Source organism: Trichoderma atroviride, chromosome 3 (genome assembly GCF_020647795.1).
Source record: "Trichoderma atroviride chromosome 3, complete sequence".
NCBI lineage: Eukaryota > Fungi > Ascomycota > Sordariomycetes > Hypocreales > Hypocreaceae > Trichoderma > Trichoderma atroviride.
The window spans coordinates 419,858-438,029 of record NC_089402.1 but is presented as its reverse complement, the minus strand read 5'-3'; the positions used below and the strand labels follow the sequence as shown (position 1 = coordinate 438,029).

At 46.9% G+C, this 18,172-nt stretch overlaps 5 protein-coding genes across 5 annotated transcripts; 3 read left to right on the top strand and 2 right to left on the bottom strand.

Moving 5' to 3' along the window:
* Positions 1-3,906: 3,906 nt before the first annotated feature.
* TrAtP1_005359 (uncharacterized protein) lies at positions 3,907-5,658 on the top strand (the record flags this gene model as incomplete). Its single annotated transcript, XM_014089383.2, has 1 exon — positions 3,907-5,658. The coding sequence occupies one exon, from the start codon at positions 3,907-3,909 to the stop codon at positions 5,656-5,658; it is 1,752 nt and encodes a 583-aa protein (XP_013944858.2).
* A 1,721-nt stretch (positions 5,659-7,379) lies between these two features.
* TrAtP1_005358 (uncharacterized protein) lies at positions 7,380-8,708 on the top strand (the record flags this gene model as incomplete). Its single annotated transcript, XM_014088945.2, has 1 exon — positions 7,380-8,708. One exon carries the CDS (start codon positions 7,380-7,382, stop codon positions 8,706-8,708), a length of 1,329 nt encoding a protein of 442 aa, XP_013944420.2.
* Positions 8,709-12,324: 3,616 nt separating this feature from the next.
* TrAtP1_005357 (uncharacterized protein) lies at positions 12,325-15,112 on the top strand. Its single transcript, XM_014089384.2, has 5 exons — positions 12,325-13,465; positions 13,534-13,778; positions 13,840-13,974; positions 14,049-14,157; positions 14,220-15,112. Exons 1-5 carry the CDS (start codon positions 12,864-12,866, stop codon positions 14,911-14,913), a joined length of 1,785 nt encoding a protein of 594 aa, XP_013944859.2. The 5' UTR covers positions 12,325-12,863; the 3' UTR covers positions 14,914-15,112.
* A 254-nt stretch (positions 15,113-15,366) lies between these two features.
* On the bottom strand, positions 15,367-16,013 carry TrAtP1_005356 (uncharacterized protein). Its single transcript, XM_014089385.2, has one exon. The coding sequence runs from the start codon at positions 15,898-15,900 to the stop codon at positions 15,457-15,459; it is 444 nt and encodes a 147-aa protein (XP_013944860.1). The 5' UTR covers positions 15,901-16,013; the 3' UTR covers positions 15,367-15,456.
* A 149-nt stretch (positions 16,014-16,162) lies between these two features.
* On the bottom strand, positions 16,163-17,449 carry TrAtP1_005355 (uncharacterized protein). Its single transcript, XM_014088915.2, has one exon. It carries the CDS (start codon positions 17,175-17,177, stop codon positions 16,314-16,316), a length of 864 nt encoding a protein of 287 aa, XP_013944390.2. The 5' UTR covers positions 17,178-17,449; the 3' UTR covers positions 16,163-16,313.
* Between the last annotated feature and the right edge of the window lie 723 nt (positions 17,450-18,172).

Below are 18,172 nucleotides of genomic sequence, written 5' to 3'. Positions count from 1 at the left end.
GCAGAGGTCTGAGCTAATTAACCACTATTCAAGGACATACAGACAAAATCCTAAGCGAGGTACTGATTCATTTTATCTAACTCTTTTCAGTTATTTTATAACAACCACGTCACTGTTCTAGCAGTAATGGCAGTAATGGCAGTAAGAACAGTAATAGCAGCGATCTCGAGAATCGGCTCAGGGCAAACGATGAAGATGGGCGGAATTTTGTTGCCTGGTTGGTAAAGTTGAAGAGTAGCATATGGGTGGGCTATGCCCAGAATGCAAATAGAGTACAGAGAAATAGGACGTATACATCTTTCGAGAAGCTTGTGTAAAGAATACGAACAGGGCATAAGTTTGCCAGTACTCCACAAGTCTAGTACTTGGCACTCGGAAACAGGTCGGTGTTTAGCGTGGATCCAGGAGAGGCGAATGCAGCGCCACTTCATATCATCTATTCTTTTATGCAGGGTTGACCCATGACCAGATCTTGGTTGCCTCTGTCCGAATGGCCTGTGGATCTATCATTTCGATTACATTGGTCCGGAGATCGAGCCGCCTTGTCGGTATCCCGCGAACTGTGTTCTTGAATGCCGTAACGCCACGTAGAGTCCAGGGCTTTTAGATCCTAATGGAGACCTCATCCGATCTAGCAACAGCTAGAGGGGTAGGTCATTGGTTTCATGTGAGTGGTAACTTTTTATGAGGGAGTCGAACTGGCGTTTTAGTCTTGAAAGCGGCAAAGCATGGCAAGGATGGCCGGACTTGGCCAAGCTATAGTTCAGCTCCTCCCAGCCACACTAATATGTTAGCTATCAAGTTTAATGGACCCAGTTTATAGCTCAATATAATTCATTCAGTAATAAATATCTATTAGATCTAGTTTTCTACAGTACTCTTATTTTGAGCGTGGTTTCTATTTCGCTTCAGAAACGCGCTGCCACAGTTCTGGGAAACTGGAATCTAAAATGGGGGAAAATGTAGCCTACAACATCTCAATAACCGCTCCTCATCATGCTATAACGCTAGGAATGCAAAATTATGTACCTCACCGTCAATGTTTCATCTGAGATGGAGAAAGCTCGGCCCAGACGCCCGTTCAGCCATATCACCAACAGATCTCTCTTCATTCATAGCTCTCAGACTAATGTAGGCTACTCATAGGCTTTCGGTCCCCACTCGCTCATTTCTCGCGTTCTGCCGTAAAAGCCGTTAAGCTAGTGGGTTTGCTTGCTGCTAATCTATAGTGATTGGATGAAGCTAAGGGGTGGTATAGTTTACGGCATCGCCGCACTTGGCAACACCATCTATAAGATCATCGTACTGAATAGGATAGACAAGTTGTTGGTGATTTATTCTGGGTCTATGACGAGTGATCGGTACAACCAAGCGTGCCGATTCAAAGCACAGCATTTGTTCTTGCAAATGTGATGAGTAGAAATGCCCCCCTTCCGCGATAAGTCACTACATACCAGCCGGAAGTTGCAGATGGCGCAATCTCAGGCGCCCTGAGAGACGGATAAAGCGGCCTGTTCAAGCAGCAATTACGTATAATTGTTAAGCTACAGGTCCACAGAGAAGCTGTGGAGACTTTTTGGTACCAAGAGTCGAGGTTGGATACGAATCTCTGTCTACGGAAACGAGCCATCTTCACAGTGGACTTGTATACTTGACTGTTTTGAGTTGAAGTTGCAGAAAACGACTTCTACGCCATCAGTTCTTGAACAAAAAGTATTGCTCCTCAAGGAAGACTATGAACTTAAGCTAAGTCACAGATGGTTGTAACAACAATTGCTTTCTAGATTACTTGATAGCAGAGACCTGCTACTAAGCGCATTCAAATTAAACCGCGTGCAGTCCAAATATACGGAATGATTGGCGACTTTAGTCTCTTCTGGCTTGCTCCGCCATCACAGTGGCAACACTCGGTTGGCCGGATTCATGGGCGTAGACTGACTCTAAGAATCACCATTGTAAGTAGCGGAGTTTCCCACCTCGCAGTCTCCTAATCTTTACGTCTCGCTTGGGGATTCGCTCTCACTTAGAATCGGACTGTTCTCCGATAAGCTACGTGTACCAATAGCTAGAACTTGAGTTTACGCATCTTGGCATATACGTCAGCTGCAAACATGAGCAGAGGCTTGGCTCGGGCTTGCCCACTCGCGCTGGAAAAATAGAGCAAGAGAGCTTTTGGCCACTTGTCCCCTCTTTTAGTGCTCTAACTAAATTGGTGTAAATCAGAAGCTATCTCGTCAAGAGTCTTCTTGTGTAGAACGCATTTCGATGGTAAAATAACAAACGTGATTCAATATGAAACATAAAGTTTCTTTGTTATATAGTCATTTAAGCTACTAGATAGAATGATTCTAGCTCCAGGGAAGCTCAATTCTACAAAAACAGTCACTCTTATGAGACTCACAAACCTCTCAATTCAATTCTAGGAGAAAGAGGGTAATAGGCAGTCGGTATGACTATCCCGCTTCATCACAGCCGAGGCCACCCCATTCGAGCCCATACGGCCAAAGCTTGCAATATCTAGCCGCCTTGGTTAGAGCTTTTATTCTATGCCAACTCGTATATACAGTCTGAGAATTGTGATAAATTACTTGGCAATTATATCACATGATGAAATCTAGGTTCGCAAATCATGCCTAGACAGCTAATTAAGCTATAAAGTCCTATAACTTGTAGCATGCTTAATATTGCCTAAAATGTGCAAGCGAGAGCGACTGGGGGAAAGTTATCAGGCCATTTCGAATAATTATAAAAAAAAAGTGATTTCGTCATTTGAAAACGTCTGGCAATTCCGCGCATAATTAGGTTCGTCAATGGCTTGGGCTCGGTTCATGCGGCTGAGGTCGGTCTTGGCCGAGTCTGACAGAGACACGTTTGCGAACCACCATGGCATCACGTTCCATCGTCCCATCCTCAGCCGCCTTGATTGTGAATATCTTCAATTATTGGCCGAAGCATACATCTTTTGGAGCATTAAGTTTCCTAGTGTAGCAAGTGTGAGCGAGCTTCCTAACCCGAGCTGGCATGCATCGACGATTGCACACGCGGCGTTATAGCGCCAGCCGCTCATCAAGTACTTCAACGGCCTCGCTGGGCCTTGGCTGAGAGCAGAAAGACTTGACGGCGGTTGACGTAAATCTGCATAGCTTGGGGAGGCGTCATTGGGCACTGCTTCGAATTAAGTTCACCAGGGCACATAGCAGCAAGCTGAGCTGTCGTGAACGCCACCGCAAGCTAATCCAGGAGAAGCGTAGTGATAGCCACAGCCAATAGAACCAAACACAAAGCACCCTCAAGGTCGTTTTATATTGCTAAACACCAAGTTTCCTCAATGGACCTAAAAATGTAGCTTCCTATTCGTTCAGTTTGTTCTTTTCGGAGACCCAAAGGGTGAAGGGAATATAGAACTATCCACTTATCGCCATCTCCGATCCTACACGGCGCCGTCACGTTCACAGCTTCTAGTGTAATGGTTGGATATCTTTCAAAAACTCAAAGTTCCACCCAGCAAGATCGACGTCCCGTCATGGGTGAGATCTATACGACGGAAGGAGGTATCATCAACCCCTCTTCGGAGCGGGGTTTAGAGCAATATGGCAAGATCTGAAATCCGCTCACTTGAGATGCTAACGGGAGTGCAGAGTTTGGTGTAGCCTGCTGTGCCGTCCTCTCGGGGCCTCGAAAGTTTGCTTCCAGCCAGATCAGGTATACCGATAGGGTTTTAGTTAAGACTTTCACTAGAGCTGAGGATGATGGGTATAAAAAGGCCTTGGTTGCCACTTTTGAAAAAACTTTACTCTTCAAGCAAACAGACTCAAAGCAAGAAGCCTCTCAGTAGCCCTTTTGCTTGGCTTATTCCAACCCATCTTGATGCCATCTCATAAGACAGTGCCTATTCAATCCAGCAACATGGGCAGCAACGCCGGCGTTCAAGACGGCGACCACTTCGACTTCATTGTCGTTGGAGGAGGTACGGCTGGCAACTGTGTTGCCGGTCGCCTGGCCGAGAATCCCAAGACTCGCATCTTGGTGATTGAGGCCGGTGTCGGTAACCCTGAAGAACACCCTGAGATTACCACACCTTCCAACGCCATGAACCTGCGAAACAGTGAACATGATTGGTCTTACAAGACTACCATGGTCAAGCGTGACGATTATGAGCGTGTTGAAAAGCCCAACACGCGAGGCAAGATGTTGGGTGGAAGTTCGTCATTGAATTATTTCACCTGGGTTCCAGGCTGCAAGCCTACTTTTGATCGCTGGGAGGAATGGGGAGGTAAAGAATGGACCTGGGACCCTCTCGTCCCTTACCTTCGCAAAAGCGCCACCTATCATGATGATTCAAAGCTGTATCTGCCAGAGCTGAAGAAGATTGGCGGTGGAGGCCCCATCCATATCTCTCACGCCGAGCTCATTGACGAGATGAAGCCCTTCCGTGAAAACATCTTCAAGGCTTGGAAGTCACGCGGAAAGCCTATTACGGAAAACATCTATGATGGCGACATGAACGGTCTCTACCACTGCTGCGATACCATTTATAAGGGAGTTCGCTCCGGAAGCTACCTCTTCCTTAAAAACAAACCAAACATCACGGTTCTAGCCGAGACTCACGCTAAGAAGCTGCTCATCAGCTACGCTGATCGAATTTGCCGCGGCGTGCAAGTTGTTCTACCAAACGGCAAGGACATCAAGCTCTACGCAGACCGTGAAGTTATCCTTTCAGAGGGCGTTTTTGAAAGCCCCAAGCTCTTGATGCTCAGTGGTGTTGGTCCTGAGCGCGAGCTTAAGAAATTTGACATTGACGTGATTGTTGACTCGCGTCATGTTGGTCAGAATCTCATGGATCATCCGGCCGTTCCTTTTGTCTTGCGTGTTAAGCCCGAAGTTGGTATGGATACTGCTGTTCTCCGGCAGGGCCCTGAAAATGAGAAGATGCATGCCCAGTATAAGAAAGATCATTCTGGTCCTGCTGGCTCAGGCTTCTTGGAAGTTGTGGGATTCCCGCGAATCGACGAATATCTGGAGAAAGATCCCAACTATCAGAAGGCCAAGAAGGCCAACGGCGGAAAGGATCCCTTCTCACCCGAAGGACAGCCGCATTTTGAGCTCGATTTCGTGTGTCTTTGGGGCAGCGCATTCCAGTGGCACTTCCCTCCTCCTCCGGAAGGTGAACACACCACTGTCGTCGTGGATCTGGTCCGTCCTGTGTCAGGTCCCGGTGAGGTTACTCTGAGGAGCGCCAATCCGCTCGAGCAACCCTACATCAACCTCAACTTCTTCGCCGATGACCTCGACATCATTGCTATGCGCGAGGGCATTCGCTTCACCTACGATGTGTTGACCAAGGGTGAGGGCTTCAAGGACTATGTTTTGTCAGAGTCGCCATGGCCGATGCCGCTTCATTCAGAGGTGGAGATGAAGCGTGCAGTCTTGGATCGCTGCCAGACTGCTTTCCATCCCGTCGGAACTGCTCGTCTAAGCAAAAATATTGAGCAGGGCGTGGTTGATCCCTCGCTCAAGGTTCATGGAGTTCACAACCTCCGCGTTATTGATGCCTCTGTTATTCCATTGATCCCTGATTGCCGCATTCAGAACTCTGTGTACGCAGTGGCTGAAAAGGGCGCCGATATGATCAAGGCTGACCATAAGGATATTTACTAGTTCCTCCGGGCTGAGGGTACGGAGAATATTGCGCGCAAACCAAAACAGTAAAACATATCACAAAAAAAAAATGTCAATCAATCATTGTAATATTAGGTATCACAATGAAAATGTAGCCTTAGGTAGCTTCTTACCAATACACTCCTTCGAATCATTAAGATCCTGAGCCTATTGAATCCAAAGTTGAGAATAGAGGCGCTGCATGTCGTTCGGTTGCAAACTAAAGCTTGGCGGTCTATCGGTTTTGCTGAGCCTCAGGGTATAGAGAATTGCATGTGTTAGTTGTGTATTAGTTGTGTCAGTAGCTTAGTTCACGCTCCAAATTCCCCGCGCAAAAGTTCTGTTGCAGCGGCTTGACGCTGAGAGAAAAGCCGGCCATGCATACCCGCTCGGCTATTTACCAGGGTGTGTTTAAATTTGGCGATTGAGAGGCCAAAGCTTTTGCCATATTGGAATGGACATAACCCTGATGAACTTCTGTAGCTTATTCACAACCGGGCCTTTTCTTTTTTTACGGCGTATTATTGAACAAGGGTTTCGTAAATTTTGCTCCAATAATATAAGGCATGTTCCGAAATGTTAGAAGTTGACAGGTGTTATTCGTTTCCAATAACTCTAAACAGTAAGTTGATGATTAAACTTGTGACAAATGCAGATCATCAGCTGAGAGGGCTTTGACAAGCAATCAAGTTTTCTTATGAGATGCATCCCTTCTCGAAGATTCACTCCCCTTTTGGGAAGACGCGGCTCTACCAAGGTGGGACTTGAGACGAGTCGTTGCATATCGATCCTTCAATTCGGCTGTCGTCTGCTGCATGTGGAATATTCCCCATTAACAGGCGCTTCGGCAAATATCCCTGTCAAACTGTAAGCAGTTCTTTGGTCGATATACGAGCCCGGGGGAGGGCCCGGGGTAAGCTTGGAGACGAAGAGGTGGATACTGGGCAGCATACTCCATCGATCGTACGGCATCTGGGTTGCTGACTAGACTTGGCGGTTTCCGAATCCAGCGCAGTATACTATCCGGCAAGTGGACATTGTTGCAGTTCTTGGCAAAGCTTACAATTTACACTGTAGGTAAATATCGGTGTCAGCAGAGGCTCAATGGCGTGGATCCAGCTATGCATGGACGGAATATTCCACACAACGCTCAAAGGTGAGAAAATAAACATGTGATAATTCCTCATGCGGCTCTCAACTCGCAAACAGGCTGAAACAACGATGGACAAGTCCGGGGAGTTTACAAAGTTCAGCATGCAAGTGGAACCCGGCAACCCCAGGCTGTCAGCTTTTAACAGAGCCAAGTCATAAGACAACTGTGCATGGACTTGAGATCTTATTTCTCCCCAAATGTTCGCATCCGTTCAAGTCAAGCCTCGCATAGCAGACATTGACTATGAGCTGTATAACGGGCGCGAAATGACTTGGGCGTTCTCCAAGGCGATTCGAAGCTCGTAGCGCTTGCTTACTTCGCCTCAGTTAGTTAAATCAGCTCTATCGATGCTGCGCCTTGTCCGTACAAGGGTCTGTGTACGAGTCATGCCGCTATTGCCGCGTTCTTATAGGGCTGACTTTCGTATCTGGCCGCCGCATGACGCATCAGATCTTTCTCTTGTGTTGTCAATTCGAAAGACTGTATCCTTGACCATATTATCTATCACGCATAGAGGCAGCACAACATCCTCTCAGCGTTCATTCAACTTCTCCCTGCTCTGCGCGCCATGGCACAGCCATTCCCGCTCATGTCCCTCCCTGAGGAGATTGTCCAGCTCATCTGTCGGCAGCTCTCGAACCATCGGTATCTCGACTCTCAGACACTGTCTTTTGTCTGCCGAGCATCGAAAGCCCTTAATCGCATCGCGACGCCTGTTCTTTACTCTCGCTTTAATTCGTGGGAAAAGATGAAGAAGATGGCCAGCTTCCTTAGATCTATTAGTCTGCGGCCTGAACTTGGTGGATACGTGCAGGAAATCGTATTCAGCAGATTCTACTGGTTTGAGCTTACAGAAGATTATCTCAGCATCTTTGCCGATGTAGCGACTAGACTGGGCATAGACCTCGGGAGTTGGCTAGAGGAATACCCATACGAGGCCATGACGCAGCTCATTATCGCACAGATCCCCAATGTGAAGATTATGGATGTTTCTACGCACGAGGTTTATGCCGACGACGGTGTCGGGGCTTTCACACTACTAGAGCAAATGGCTGCGCAAGTTCCAAGACGGGTGTCTTTGCATCAGCTACAACAGCTCACAATTGGCCATAGCGATATCAGGAGAATATCTGTTGGATACTTTGGAGGAATTATTGAGCTTGCGCCTCACATACGAGAACTCACTATAAGCCCTTGCTACGGTCTATATTGCGACGAGGAGCCTAAAAATACCCGATTCTCTCTCAGCAATGTGACAAAGCTAACGATTGATGGCGGTCACATATCCAAGACCCAGTTAGAATCGATAGTCCGTCTTTGTGGACAGCTAGAGAGTTTCGAGTTCAAACACCACACTATATATGCTGGCCTTCAGGAGATTAGTGTGACGCCTAGGGAGTTGATTGAGATCTTGGCGCTGCATAAACATACGCTCCGCTCTATCTCAGTTGACCTGGGACACCGAGAAAGGCAGAAGACAGGCATGTTCTGTTTCTCTGGCTTGTGTGATGATGGCGATCAGATTCTATCTCTCAAAGAATTTTCACAGCTTGAAACATTTAAAATTGACGGAACGTCGGTCTTGTTTCCGGAAGTTGCAAACCCAGACTATCACACAAATATTCTGGTCAACCTATTACCCAGATCTATCCGTCATGTTGAGCTCATAGATGCGCAGTACGAGTCTGTTGCGAATATGATCCGCCTGATAGATTCGGTCGCTAAATTTCCGTTTCTTGAAGAAGTGACACTGACGGGAAATACCGCGGATGGGCGCTTAGGTGAGGACAAGGTGGAATTTGATAAGCATGAGCTTGATACCCTACACGCAATGCTGGAGAGGAACGGAATAATGCTTGGAAATGATAGATATCAGGCCGAGTTAAATGCTTACTAAATGTATAGATATAGCTATTAATAATATAATGAGCAACATGCGTTGAGCACTCTCAGTCTCATAGAAGACGGCGTTGGTAATAACGGCAAGAGTAAAGTCGTATGAGTAACTACCCATTTATGCAGCATTGATCATCTCTGATAACTCGATATACTAAATATGGTACGCCACAATACATGGGGTATGTATTACTCTTCGTATTCGCACTCGCTAGGTATGTTTTGGGAATCTCATCTTTGTCAGAAGAGCGATGAGCCGAACAGTTATAAGAGCTAATGCAGCACTTTGGGCTCTAATCGCCTGATTTGGAGCAACAGGCATACTGTGACCTACCATCGTGAACAAGGCAGAATAGAACCCATCACGAGATCTTTAATAGAAACACCGGATGAGATACACAAGATATGCCGAGAGCCAAGATGGAGCTAGCCTGTTTTCTCAATAATGAGAGGCATGACAATAGCTTCTTGGGCCGCAGTCTAGAACATCTCCGTGGAGTGACTATCCACGCATCGACCATCCAGGGAGGCTGTCATTGATGCGCTTGAGACAGCAGGTAGGGCTGACATGGCTGCAACTTTCCTCTCACGAGAGATGCCATATCTTTTGGGGACCCCTGACGCACTTCTCGGCCGGTACCCCATGGAGAAGAGGTTCCCCCCGGGCCCCATCACCACTCGGCCGTATCTCATTGTACGTGCATTTTCAGCCGCACACCTCCACCTTAGCCCTGAATTATTTCCTCATCGTGGGCTGATCCACCTCTCGTGCTGCTCGTGAGGGCTTGTGGTAAAAGTTCCGACACCCCTGTTGCGAACCTTTGTTAAGCAAGGATGTTGGGGACCACATTCCTATCTCAGCTAAACGGCACAGTCGAATACCCGCCGGGTGTTTAGCATGAGCTTGCAGTTGTTGGACTCTGCGCATAGCTTTGTCCTTGGAGAGCTAAACCATGCCAGTTTTTCCTGAAGCAGAGCAAGGAGATATACACCGATCCTGGCTCTTCCACTAAGACCTATATTAAGAAAAGGCCATGTGTACTATTGTCTCACCTCTCCGGAGGGAAACTCTAGGACCAATCGCGCATGAAGTTTGCCAGCCCTATGACTCCAGCTCGGATAAGGCTAAAAGATCCGTTCCAGTTGAGTCATTTTCTCACCGAGTTTTGATGCCAGTAGGTATGGCTTCCTAGTTGCAAATGCAGATTAGGGCGGGTAAGGTGTTTCTCTAGTAATTCAGTGCAATTTCGATATGCCTGTAGTGACATGCTCGCTTCCATTGATAGCTGCCGATTGAAGATTGCTTTCCTCACATTTCGCAAGGGTTGTCTAGTTCAGGAACACAATTGGTCTAATTAAACGTGGCAATCCAATCCTATAGGCTAGAAAACGAGAAACAGAATCTATTTTGATCAACGCGTCGAAAAGGAAATATTTCGAGATACGAGCCTGTGAGCTGACATACAGTTGCTCTTACAGTAAATTCGTGCATAGCAAGCGGGGGACAGAAAATCAGGAAATACAGGGATTTTCAACACACACGACAAGATTATGCACATACTATAACGAGCGTTCAATTGTACAAGCTTGCACGCATATATTCACGTTGCGATCTCCCGATAACACTGGCAGCGTCTGTAGGGCTGAGTAAGATTGTAAAATGTAAAAACCTCTGATAGTAAGTGAATCCTTCAATTCAATGTGGAACCCTTTGCTTTTGCCTTGAAATCTTTCTCAGTTCAAGATCAGGCAGATCGGTTCACGCTACAGCCCACAGCCCACAGCTACGGGATTTTGGGTGGCTTCGATGATCCCTGCTTATCCCCGTCAACCAGCCCATCCCAACTAGGCAATATGTATGACCAGCTTTCGCAGACAATTCGGCATTACTGGTGGAACTCAGCCCAAAGCGCGGCGGGCTATAAGTGGACCACCAAAGCTCCCCGGCACTCTGATAGGCTCCCTTATGTGAAACCTAGTTGTGTCACTGTCCGGGGCGGTCTCGCCATCAACTCGGGGGTGTTTGTGGGGCCGCTGGCACCGTCGCTTTCTAAACACCGCGCCTGTCGCTTGCGCTTCGGCATTAGCCGTGGAGAGAGAAGCTGTGGACCGTTTTGGGGTCGTTGACAAGACAGCTTGGTTGAGGAACTGCGAAGAGCCTGTTTGGCATGGACAACTGAGGCCACAACTTGCCACCAGTATTTTCTTGGCAGAGGCTGGACAACAACTGCCATATGCTGAGGAACAATGCTACCTGTTGGCGGCGGGTATTAGCGGAAAGAGGTTACCTCGTCCGACTTGTCCGAATAGTCAGCTCAAACATCCAAGTTGCAGGGCCAACCATACCCAGTTATGCGAGAAAAAATATGATGAAAGCAGCGAATTGGGAAAAATGTCCGGCTCTTATGTTCAAGCTCGATATCGAAAGATCCGATAGCCGTAATAATCTGAGTGTAAGGGTGCTGGTGCGAGTTTCTGGCAACTAGATCCTCCCGCCTTCTATCGCCGTCGAAACTGCCGCCACTCGGCGATTACAGTGTACCCATGCTATCTTCTTATTGCACCATACAGTAGCTTGTCCGCCACCTACTTTGGGAAAGCATTCAAAAATTTTCAGCATTACTAGATGAAGGGATGGGGCGTTGCGGGCAAACTAGCCAGCTTTACTCACTCAACTAACAGTCCTCACAACACTATTCTGCCACCCAAGATAGGCCACGGCGGGTTTTTTTCCCTTGTACAGATTGGCAGGAGACATACGTTCAGCCAAAAGAGATGGCAATTCTTGAATTTGTCAGTGTCGGTTTTCGTCATAGTTTACGGCTCTCGCTCTGACGAAGCTAGCCCCCTTCTACTTCGTCGCAGTGGTTTAATTTAGAAAAAGATCATCTAATACGAGAAGATCTAGGTACTTAGTTGACACACGTTACTATTTGTATAGTAAATAGTGAGATTTATGTATTCTATCTATCAAATTAGATACGACTAACTATGCCATATAGAACTAGGTACATGTAATAGGTACACAACGAAACAGCCTCGTATTGCTTCCATCAGCTGCTCAGTTATCGCTCGATCGCCAAGGCATACACAGTTCCCGCTTACGTCTACGTGGATTTTCACTTTCTAGAAACTGCTGCAGTCACTTTATCCATTTCCGAATCTATATCGCCACGTTGCCACCCCCTGGTGGCACGATACTCTTAATCTATCCATCCAGGGCCCCGGGATCACGTACCGGGTCATTGCTTAAGCGCGGCGACAGGATGGTGGTTAGCGAACCACAGGATGATTATAGAGATGTCGACCCACTACAGGGCTGCAAACATGCAACTCTGACCGCCCGTGCACTCACGGGGATTAATGGAAATAGATTTGGTAGACTAGCTTGCGGGAGCTTGAGTCACGGCAAAGCTAGGAAACCAAGACTCAACACCAAGGTTACAGATATCGACACGGTAAACTCTAGTTAGTTGAACACTCAAGATGGCAAAATCCGGGAGATCCCGTTGGCTGCCCTGCATCAATAGGAAAAGTTTTCCTGGAGGCGAAAAAAAGGATTACATAAACGTGACGACTTTTCAGCTTTCAAAATAGAATTAACAAGCAAAACAAGGAACTCAGCAACCGTAGGAGGTTCTTCGGCGATTTCCGTCAATGATGCAGCTGTGAAGCGACAATTCTCGGGATATTCACGTGACGTCTATTTCCTCTACACGAGGAGGATTGAGGCTCGGTATTACGCCTCCAACTCGGAATGCCTAGCTTGTTAATTCCCACCAGTGGAAAGTGGCTTTCGGCGTCTGTCCTAGCTGGCATCGATTCGGTTAATCTGTGGAGACTAGCGAGGACACCCCCTTCGGCGTGTGCCTTGTCAGCCGCTCGGGGGGGGGCCTAGCTTATTGAGTGGTGATGCCTTCGCTTGGGATATATGAGGCACCATGGACTTATAAACAGCTCGATATAATACGAAACACGAGAGGGCTGCACTAGTCGAAGGCGCTCACCAAAGATGTGATAAAAGAGGGAAGACGCAAAGGGAGGTCAATAAAGACCAATTGCTTACAGAAACGAGATAACTCGGGAGAATAAACCAAAAACAATAACAACCCAACTCAACTCGACCTCTTCAACCCGATCCGATATCTTCAGCTTCATGTTTCACAGGCGAACCTCGTTGGCACGCTGCTTCCCGATCAAAATGTCTGGAGGCGACTCAACAGGAAACATCCCAGCGGGAGACTTCGACCTGCTGCTATTTAGACGACGTCGATTCCGCACCGCAAAGGCTTGTTATCCGTGTCGACGACGAAAAGTCAAGTGTGACCTTAACCAGCCATGCGGGACTTGCATCAGTCGGGAGCATCCCGATTTGTGTGACTACACGACCAATACCTTTGCTGGAGCGGATCCATCCACTTCCGAGCAGAGCCTGGATAGCAGGGAGCAGCAACAGTCAGAAGCTGCCAATGTGAACTCCACGGCTTCTGCCATGGCTCAGGGCGTCTTTGTTGACCTGGCGCTGCCGTACGGTACAAAGGTGCATCTGGGCTCGGAGTCTCTACCTGGTGTCTTCTCAATGGCAGGTCAAAAAGGAAAAGACTCTTCGGTGAAACCTTTGATGGACCCAAAGGCAATATTTGAACTGTTGTGCCTTCAAAACTCTAGCACCACGTTTCCCTTTACGAATCTGTGGATGCCAGGTGATGGCATTGAAAAGGTCTACAGCGCTTTGCCAGAAGACGACGTTATCTTGAGGTAAATACAGCCTTGATTTGTTTCTTCCATTACACTATAGACTTTGAGCTAATGGTTTTGGTTTCAAGCCACTTTCGACTATACCAAGAATCTCTATTTCACCTCGAGTCCTCGATTATAAATTTACTAAACTTTGAGACTTCACTTCAGGAGTTTCTTCAAAGGCGAAGAAATACTCCCCTCGATGCTTTCCTAGAACCCCTTTCTGTGTATCCAATCTCGTGGTTTGGATTGCTATTCGGAATGCTGGCATGCGGTGCCCAACTTGCTTCGATAGAAGGGCAGCTTGATACCACGAAAGCATGGGTTTTTGGTAAGCCTCTGGTGTAATACATTCACTGTTTCGGAATTTTGATTCTGATACTCGTATACAGCATGCTGCTCTTTTCAATGCTTACGATCATGCAACTTCACTTCGTACCCAAATATAGAGGTTGTTCAGACCTTGATAATGCTGGTAAACTACTTGAGGAACCAGGGAGACGCAGGGGCGTCGTGGTCCATGTTGGGTGAGTAATCCCGCATATTCTCCTCTTTGACTGCTTTCACGAGTCATTTTCTGACACACCGTGTGCCATATTAGGCTTAGCAATACGACTTGCCCAAGCCCTGGGCATTCACTGCACGCCAGATCCACACACTATCAGCAATACAAAAGAAAGAGAAGAAGCCATTATCAAGTCTTCTATATGGTAAGAGCCTTTGTCATCAGACTGTTTGTGGACACATGACTAATGCTATCCAAAATTTGCAGGCGTTCTTTAGTCTGGCAAGACACTCTTTCATCCCTTTGCTACGATCGACCGTCCGGAATTACTGTCCTTGAATCCATTCCATCGACCACTTCTTCGCCGCGATTCTATTCATTCTTCGACAGCTCTCACCATTTGTTTGTGACTGCAAACAAGATCAGTCACTCTCAGAATCAGGCCAAGTTCTCAGGAGAGCGGCTACCCAACGAAACGATTCTTGACTTCCGAAAGATTGTCAACGTCATCGAGACCCGATCGGTTCCTCATCTACAAGATTTATCCAAATGCCAATCAAAGAATGACTATCTCCAACACTATATATTCCGACTCTTCTCAGACTCGGTCATGGTCTGCCTATATAGGCCAGCCATGACGGGCGATGAAACCCAAGACAGCGACATTACAGAGTACTACCTGAACCGATGCCGATCTGCTCTACAAACATACATGGAACTGCTCAAGTTGAATGGAGCTTTCCAGAGGCTTTGGTTCTTTGTTCACATTACTTTCAGCTGCGCTCTGATTTTGGGCCAGGCGGCCAATACGCAGAACGTTCATGCCGACAAGGAGTTTTTGAAGCGTTTCTTCCATAGCGTCTCGGAAAACCGCGCTTTTGTCAACCTTCCTGTCTATGAAAACGCTTGGAAGTTGCTGCGCGAGTTCCTATTTGCAAACGAGCCAATCATGGAATCCTGAATGGTGGAAAGGGCTTTACGAAATACGTGGTAGCAGATTGATATGACGCGGCTGGCCGCTCCTTTATACCCTTTGAAGGTTATGATTATGATTGCACTCATGACATGTTTGGATTTTATTAGCACAAGATTGAAGTATTCTTATTGTTTTATAGGTTGATAGTTTTATGACACACACAATCAGCTTATTTTATCTTGGAGATGGCATGGACATTGAGGTGCCAAGTGGTTTACAACGCGATGACGTGAATATGTAAAGGATTAATTCAGCGCATTTTCATGGAGTTTTATAATATACTGTAAGTGGATGTTCATTTTGCAGTCTCAGTTGTTTTGCAAACCGTTTGGGCGCCTTCCTTGGGTATCTGAAACAGAATGATCATTTGTGGAAATGTTATCCCACTGGTCCATTATTATAGCTCAAAGAAGAGAAAAAAGGGTGCATGTCCATAATGCTGATCATACATGTAGACTACCTTTATTTGTTATAGTGACCTGTTCAACGCTGTGTCTACATGCTAGGCATCTTAATCATGCGCGGTAACTAATTGTCTACCAGCGCCTTTTGCTTATATTCTTCTGCCAATCGATGTAAAACTTCAACTGCTTCCTGCTCTCTCCCCAGAGGTACAAAACAATGATCATGATAAAAGCCGCTGACCGGGTTAACCCCCATTTTGTATTCCGCCAGTTTCGTCGCTATGACCGCCATGAACCCGACAGCCTCCAAGCTTGACGTCACATTTAGCGTAATCATCTTGCAAGGGAAGAAGAAATCAATCTTGTGTGCTTCCGCGTATTCCTGGCTGACAATGACTGTGATTCCCTCTGTTTCTTTGAACAAGAGCTGGGTTTCAGCTAACGGTGGGAGTTTCGATGTGTCGGTAAGAGTTGCGAAGACGTAAGTTGTGTCATGCAGAGTAGTTGTGAGAGTGGCCAAGAGCTTGGTAAGCGATTTCTCGCCAGGGTCGCTTGCGAGCTTCGACATTTCAGCGTTTCACATAAAACAGCCTTGCGAATCTTTTCGTCCGAGTTATGAATACAAACAGCACAGCCATATGTTTGCGTGCATGAAGCAAATCCATGGAATGCAAAGTTTCTTACTTTCTTTTATACAGGCAAGTTACATAAGCGCCATCTCCGCAAAATGTAAGGCGCGCCTATTCGTACATGGAAATTTACTACAGCCGCATACAGTTAGGAAATGCCTACTAGAACGCTCCATTTCTCAATGTAAGCGGCAGACATCGGTCCAAGTTGACATTTCCATTGAATCTACATTCAAAATAAGTAGAGTTGAAGAGTGTGTTACTCGCAACAAGAACTTGACGGACATGGAAGGTTAGAAACGGCTCTAGCTGTTGAAGACTAATAAATCAAGACGTGCTATAGAATAGACGTCTAAAGGTTCGAATTATCTGCACTTTTAAATACACCATGTCGCCCAGCTCCGGCACTAAACTGGGCCGCGCCCTTGACGCTCTCCGTCGTAATTACCTGCGATCCATTCGCAAACTCATTTCTCAGCGCATCCACAAACGACGTCGCGTTATAAGCCGAGTAGTAGCAGTTTGACCGGTCCACGTTCATGCATTCTTGGGGGAAGCCAAGCAGCTGTCTAGCAATCTTCGTAGCCTCCTCCAAAGACTGTCCCTTGGGAACAACGCGGTTTGCAAGACCCATCTGGAGAGCCTCTTGAGCCCCAACTGGTCTGCCGGTGAGGATCAGATCCAAGGCACGGCCGAGACCAATAATTGCTTGGAGCCGAACTGTGCCACCGTCGATGAGTGGAACACCAAAGCGTCGACAGAAAATGCCGAAAACAGCATCCTCTTCAACGACACGGATATCGCCCAGGAGAGACAGCTCCATGCCTCCTGCAACAGCATATCCTGCCACTGCACAGATCACAGGCTTTTTGATCTGAAGCCTAGAGGGGCCGATAGGCCCGATTTGGCGGTCACCGGTCACGGCATGACCGCCATCAACAATTGGGCCCATGTAGTCCATGTCTCCGGGACCATTCCATTTGGCAACCTCGTGTAAATCGAAGCCGGCGCAGAAGGATCCATGGGCGCCATGGAAGACGCACACCTTTTGACTAGGATCGTCTTCGAAAGCAATAAAAGCCTCGGTCAGCTTTCGTGCGGTAGGGCCGTCAACTGCATTTCTGCGGTGGTGTCTGTTAATGGTGATGGTAGTGATGCCGTCAGCAGTCTTGGTAACTTGCACAGGCGTGTTCTCGTCTCCGGTTGGTGGCGTCATTGTGAGGCTCTGAGGTATATTGGAGATTGTTTGTGATTAATTTCCACCAAAATGCAGAAACGTATGCATCCGCATTGAGAGCAACTTCTGTTCAGTTTGCCATGAGCTTATATAAATAGCATTCATTTACTCCGCTCATCCGAGGCAAAGGCGTAATCTACAGATCATTTCTGAGTAGAGTTCGGTGCGGAGAAAAGGCCGCTGACGCTTAAGCATAAAATGTTGCTCCAGCCGCAATGCCGTAAAAAGCCGGGTTTTCTTCCCTGTTGCATGGTGAGTTTGCTGCTAAAAATTCTATAGTTGGCGAATGCAGCTGTCTAGCCATTTTTATCAGACTTGAGCCATGTGAAATGCCTCGGTAGAACTTGAAATGGCGATGAAATAAACACGCTTGCATGTAGCTAAACAAATGCCTTGCCCGAAAGAGTATACAAAATCCGATCTTGGAGGGCATTCTTAGACTGCCTCAAAAGCACATAGATTAAACCGTAATATTAAGACAAATCAGGTATTTATTCAAATTTGATCCAAGTCAACTAAATGGTAGAAATTTCAGTATAAAAAACCCTGCATTCTTGTTGTTGGTGGCATATAATAAATATGGACTCAAGTATTGAAGCACTATAAGATAAGCAGGCCGTTTAGGCTGCATACACGTAGTCCAGCAAGAACATCGCGGGCGCTAAAACTACAGCAGGCTTAAATTAAAACGATCAAGAGACAGGTCAAGGAACGTGAGTTCATCGCTACAAGAGCCAACTTTTTGTCTCTACATCAGCCTTTTCGGAAAATACAGTTGAGAGCCCCAAATTGAATAATCGACATACTTCGATATGATGATGATCTTACCAGCTCTCTCTTTTGATACTGCGTGCATTTACAAAGCCAAACCGAGTGGCGAGTGAACGTGGGCCATGCAGATACGAGTGCAAACAGCAGGCCAGATTAATGCGGTATTAATTTGAGTAGGTAGCGTTAGAAGATAATTCTACATT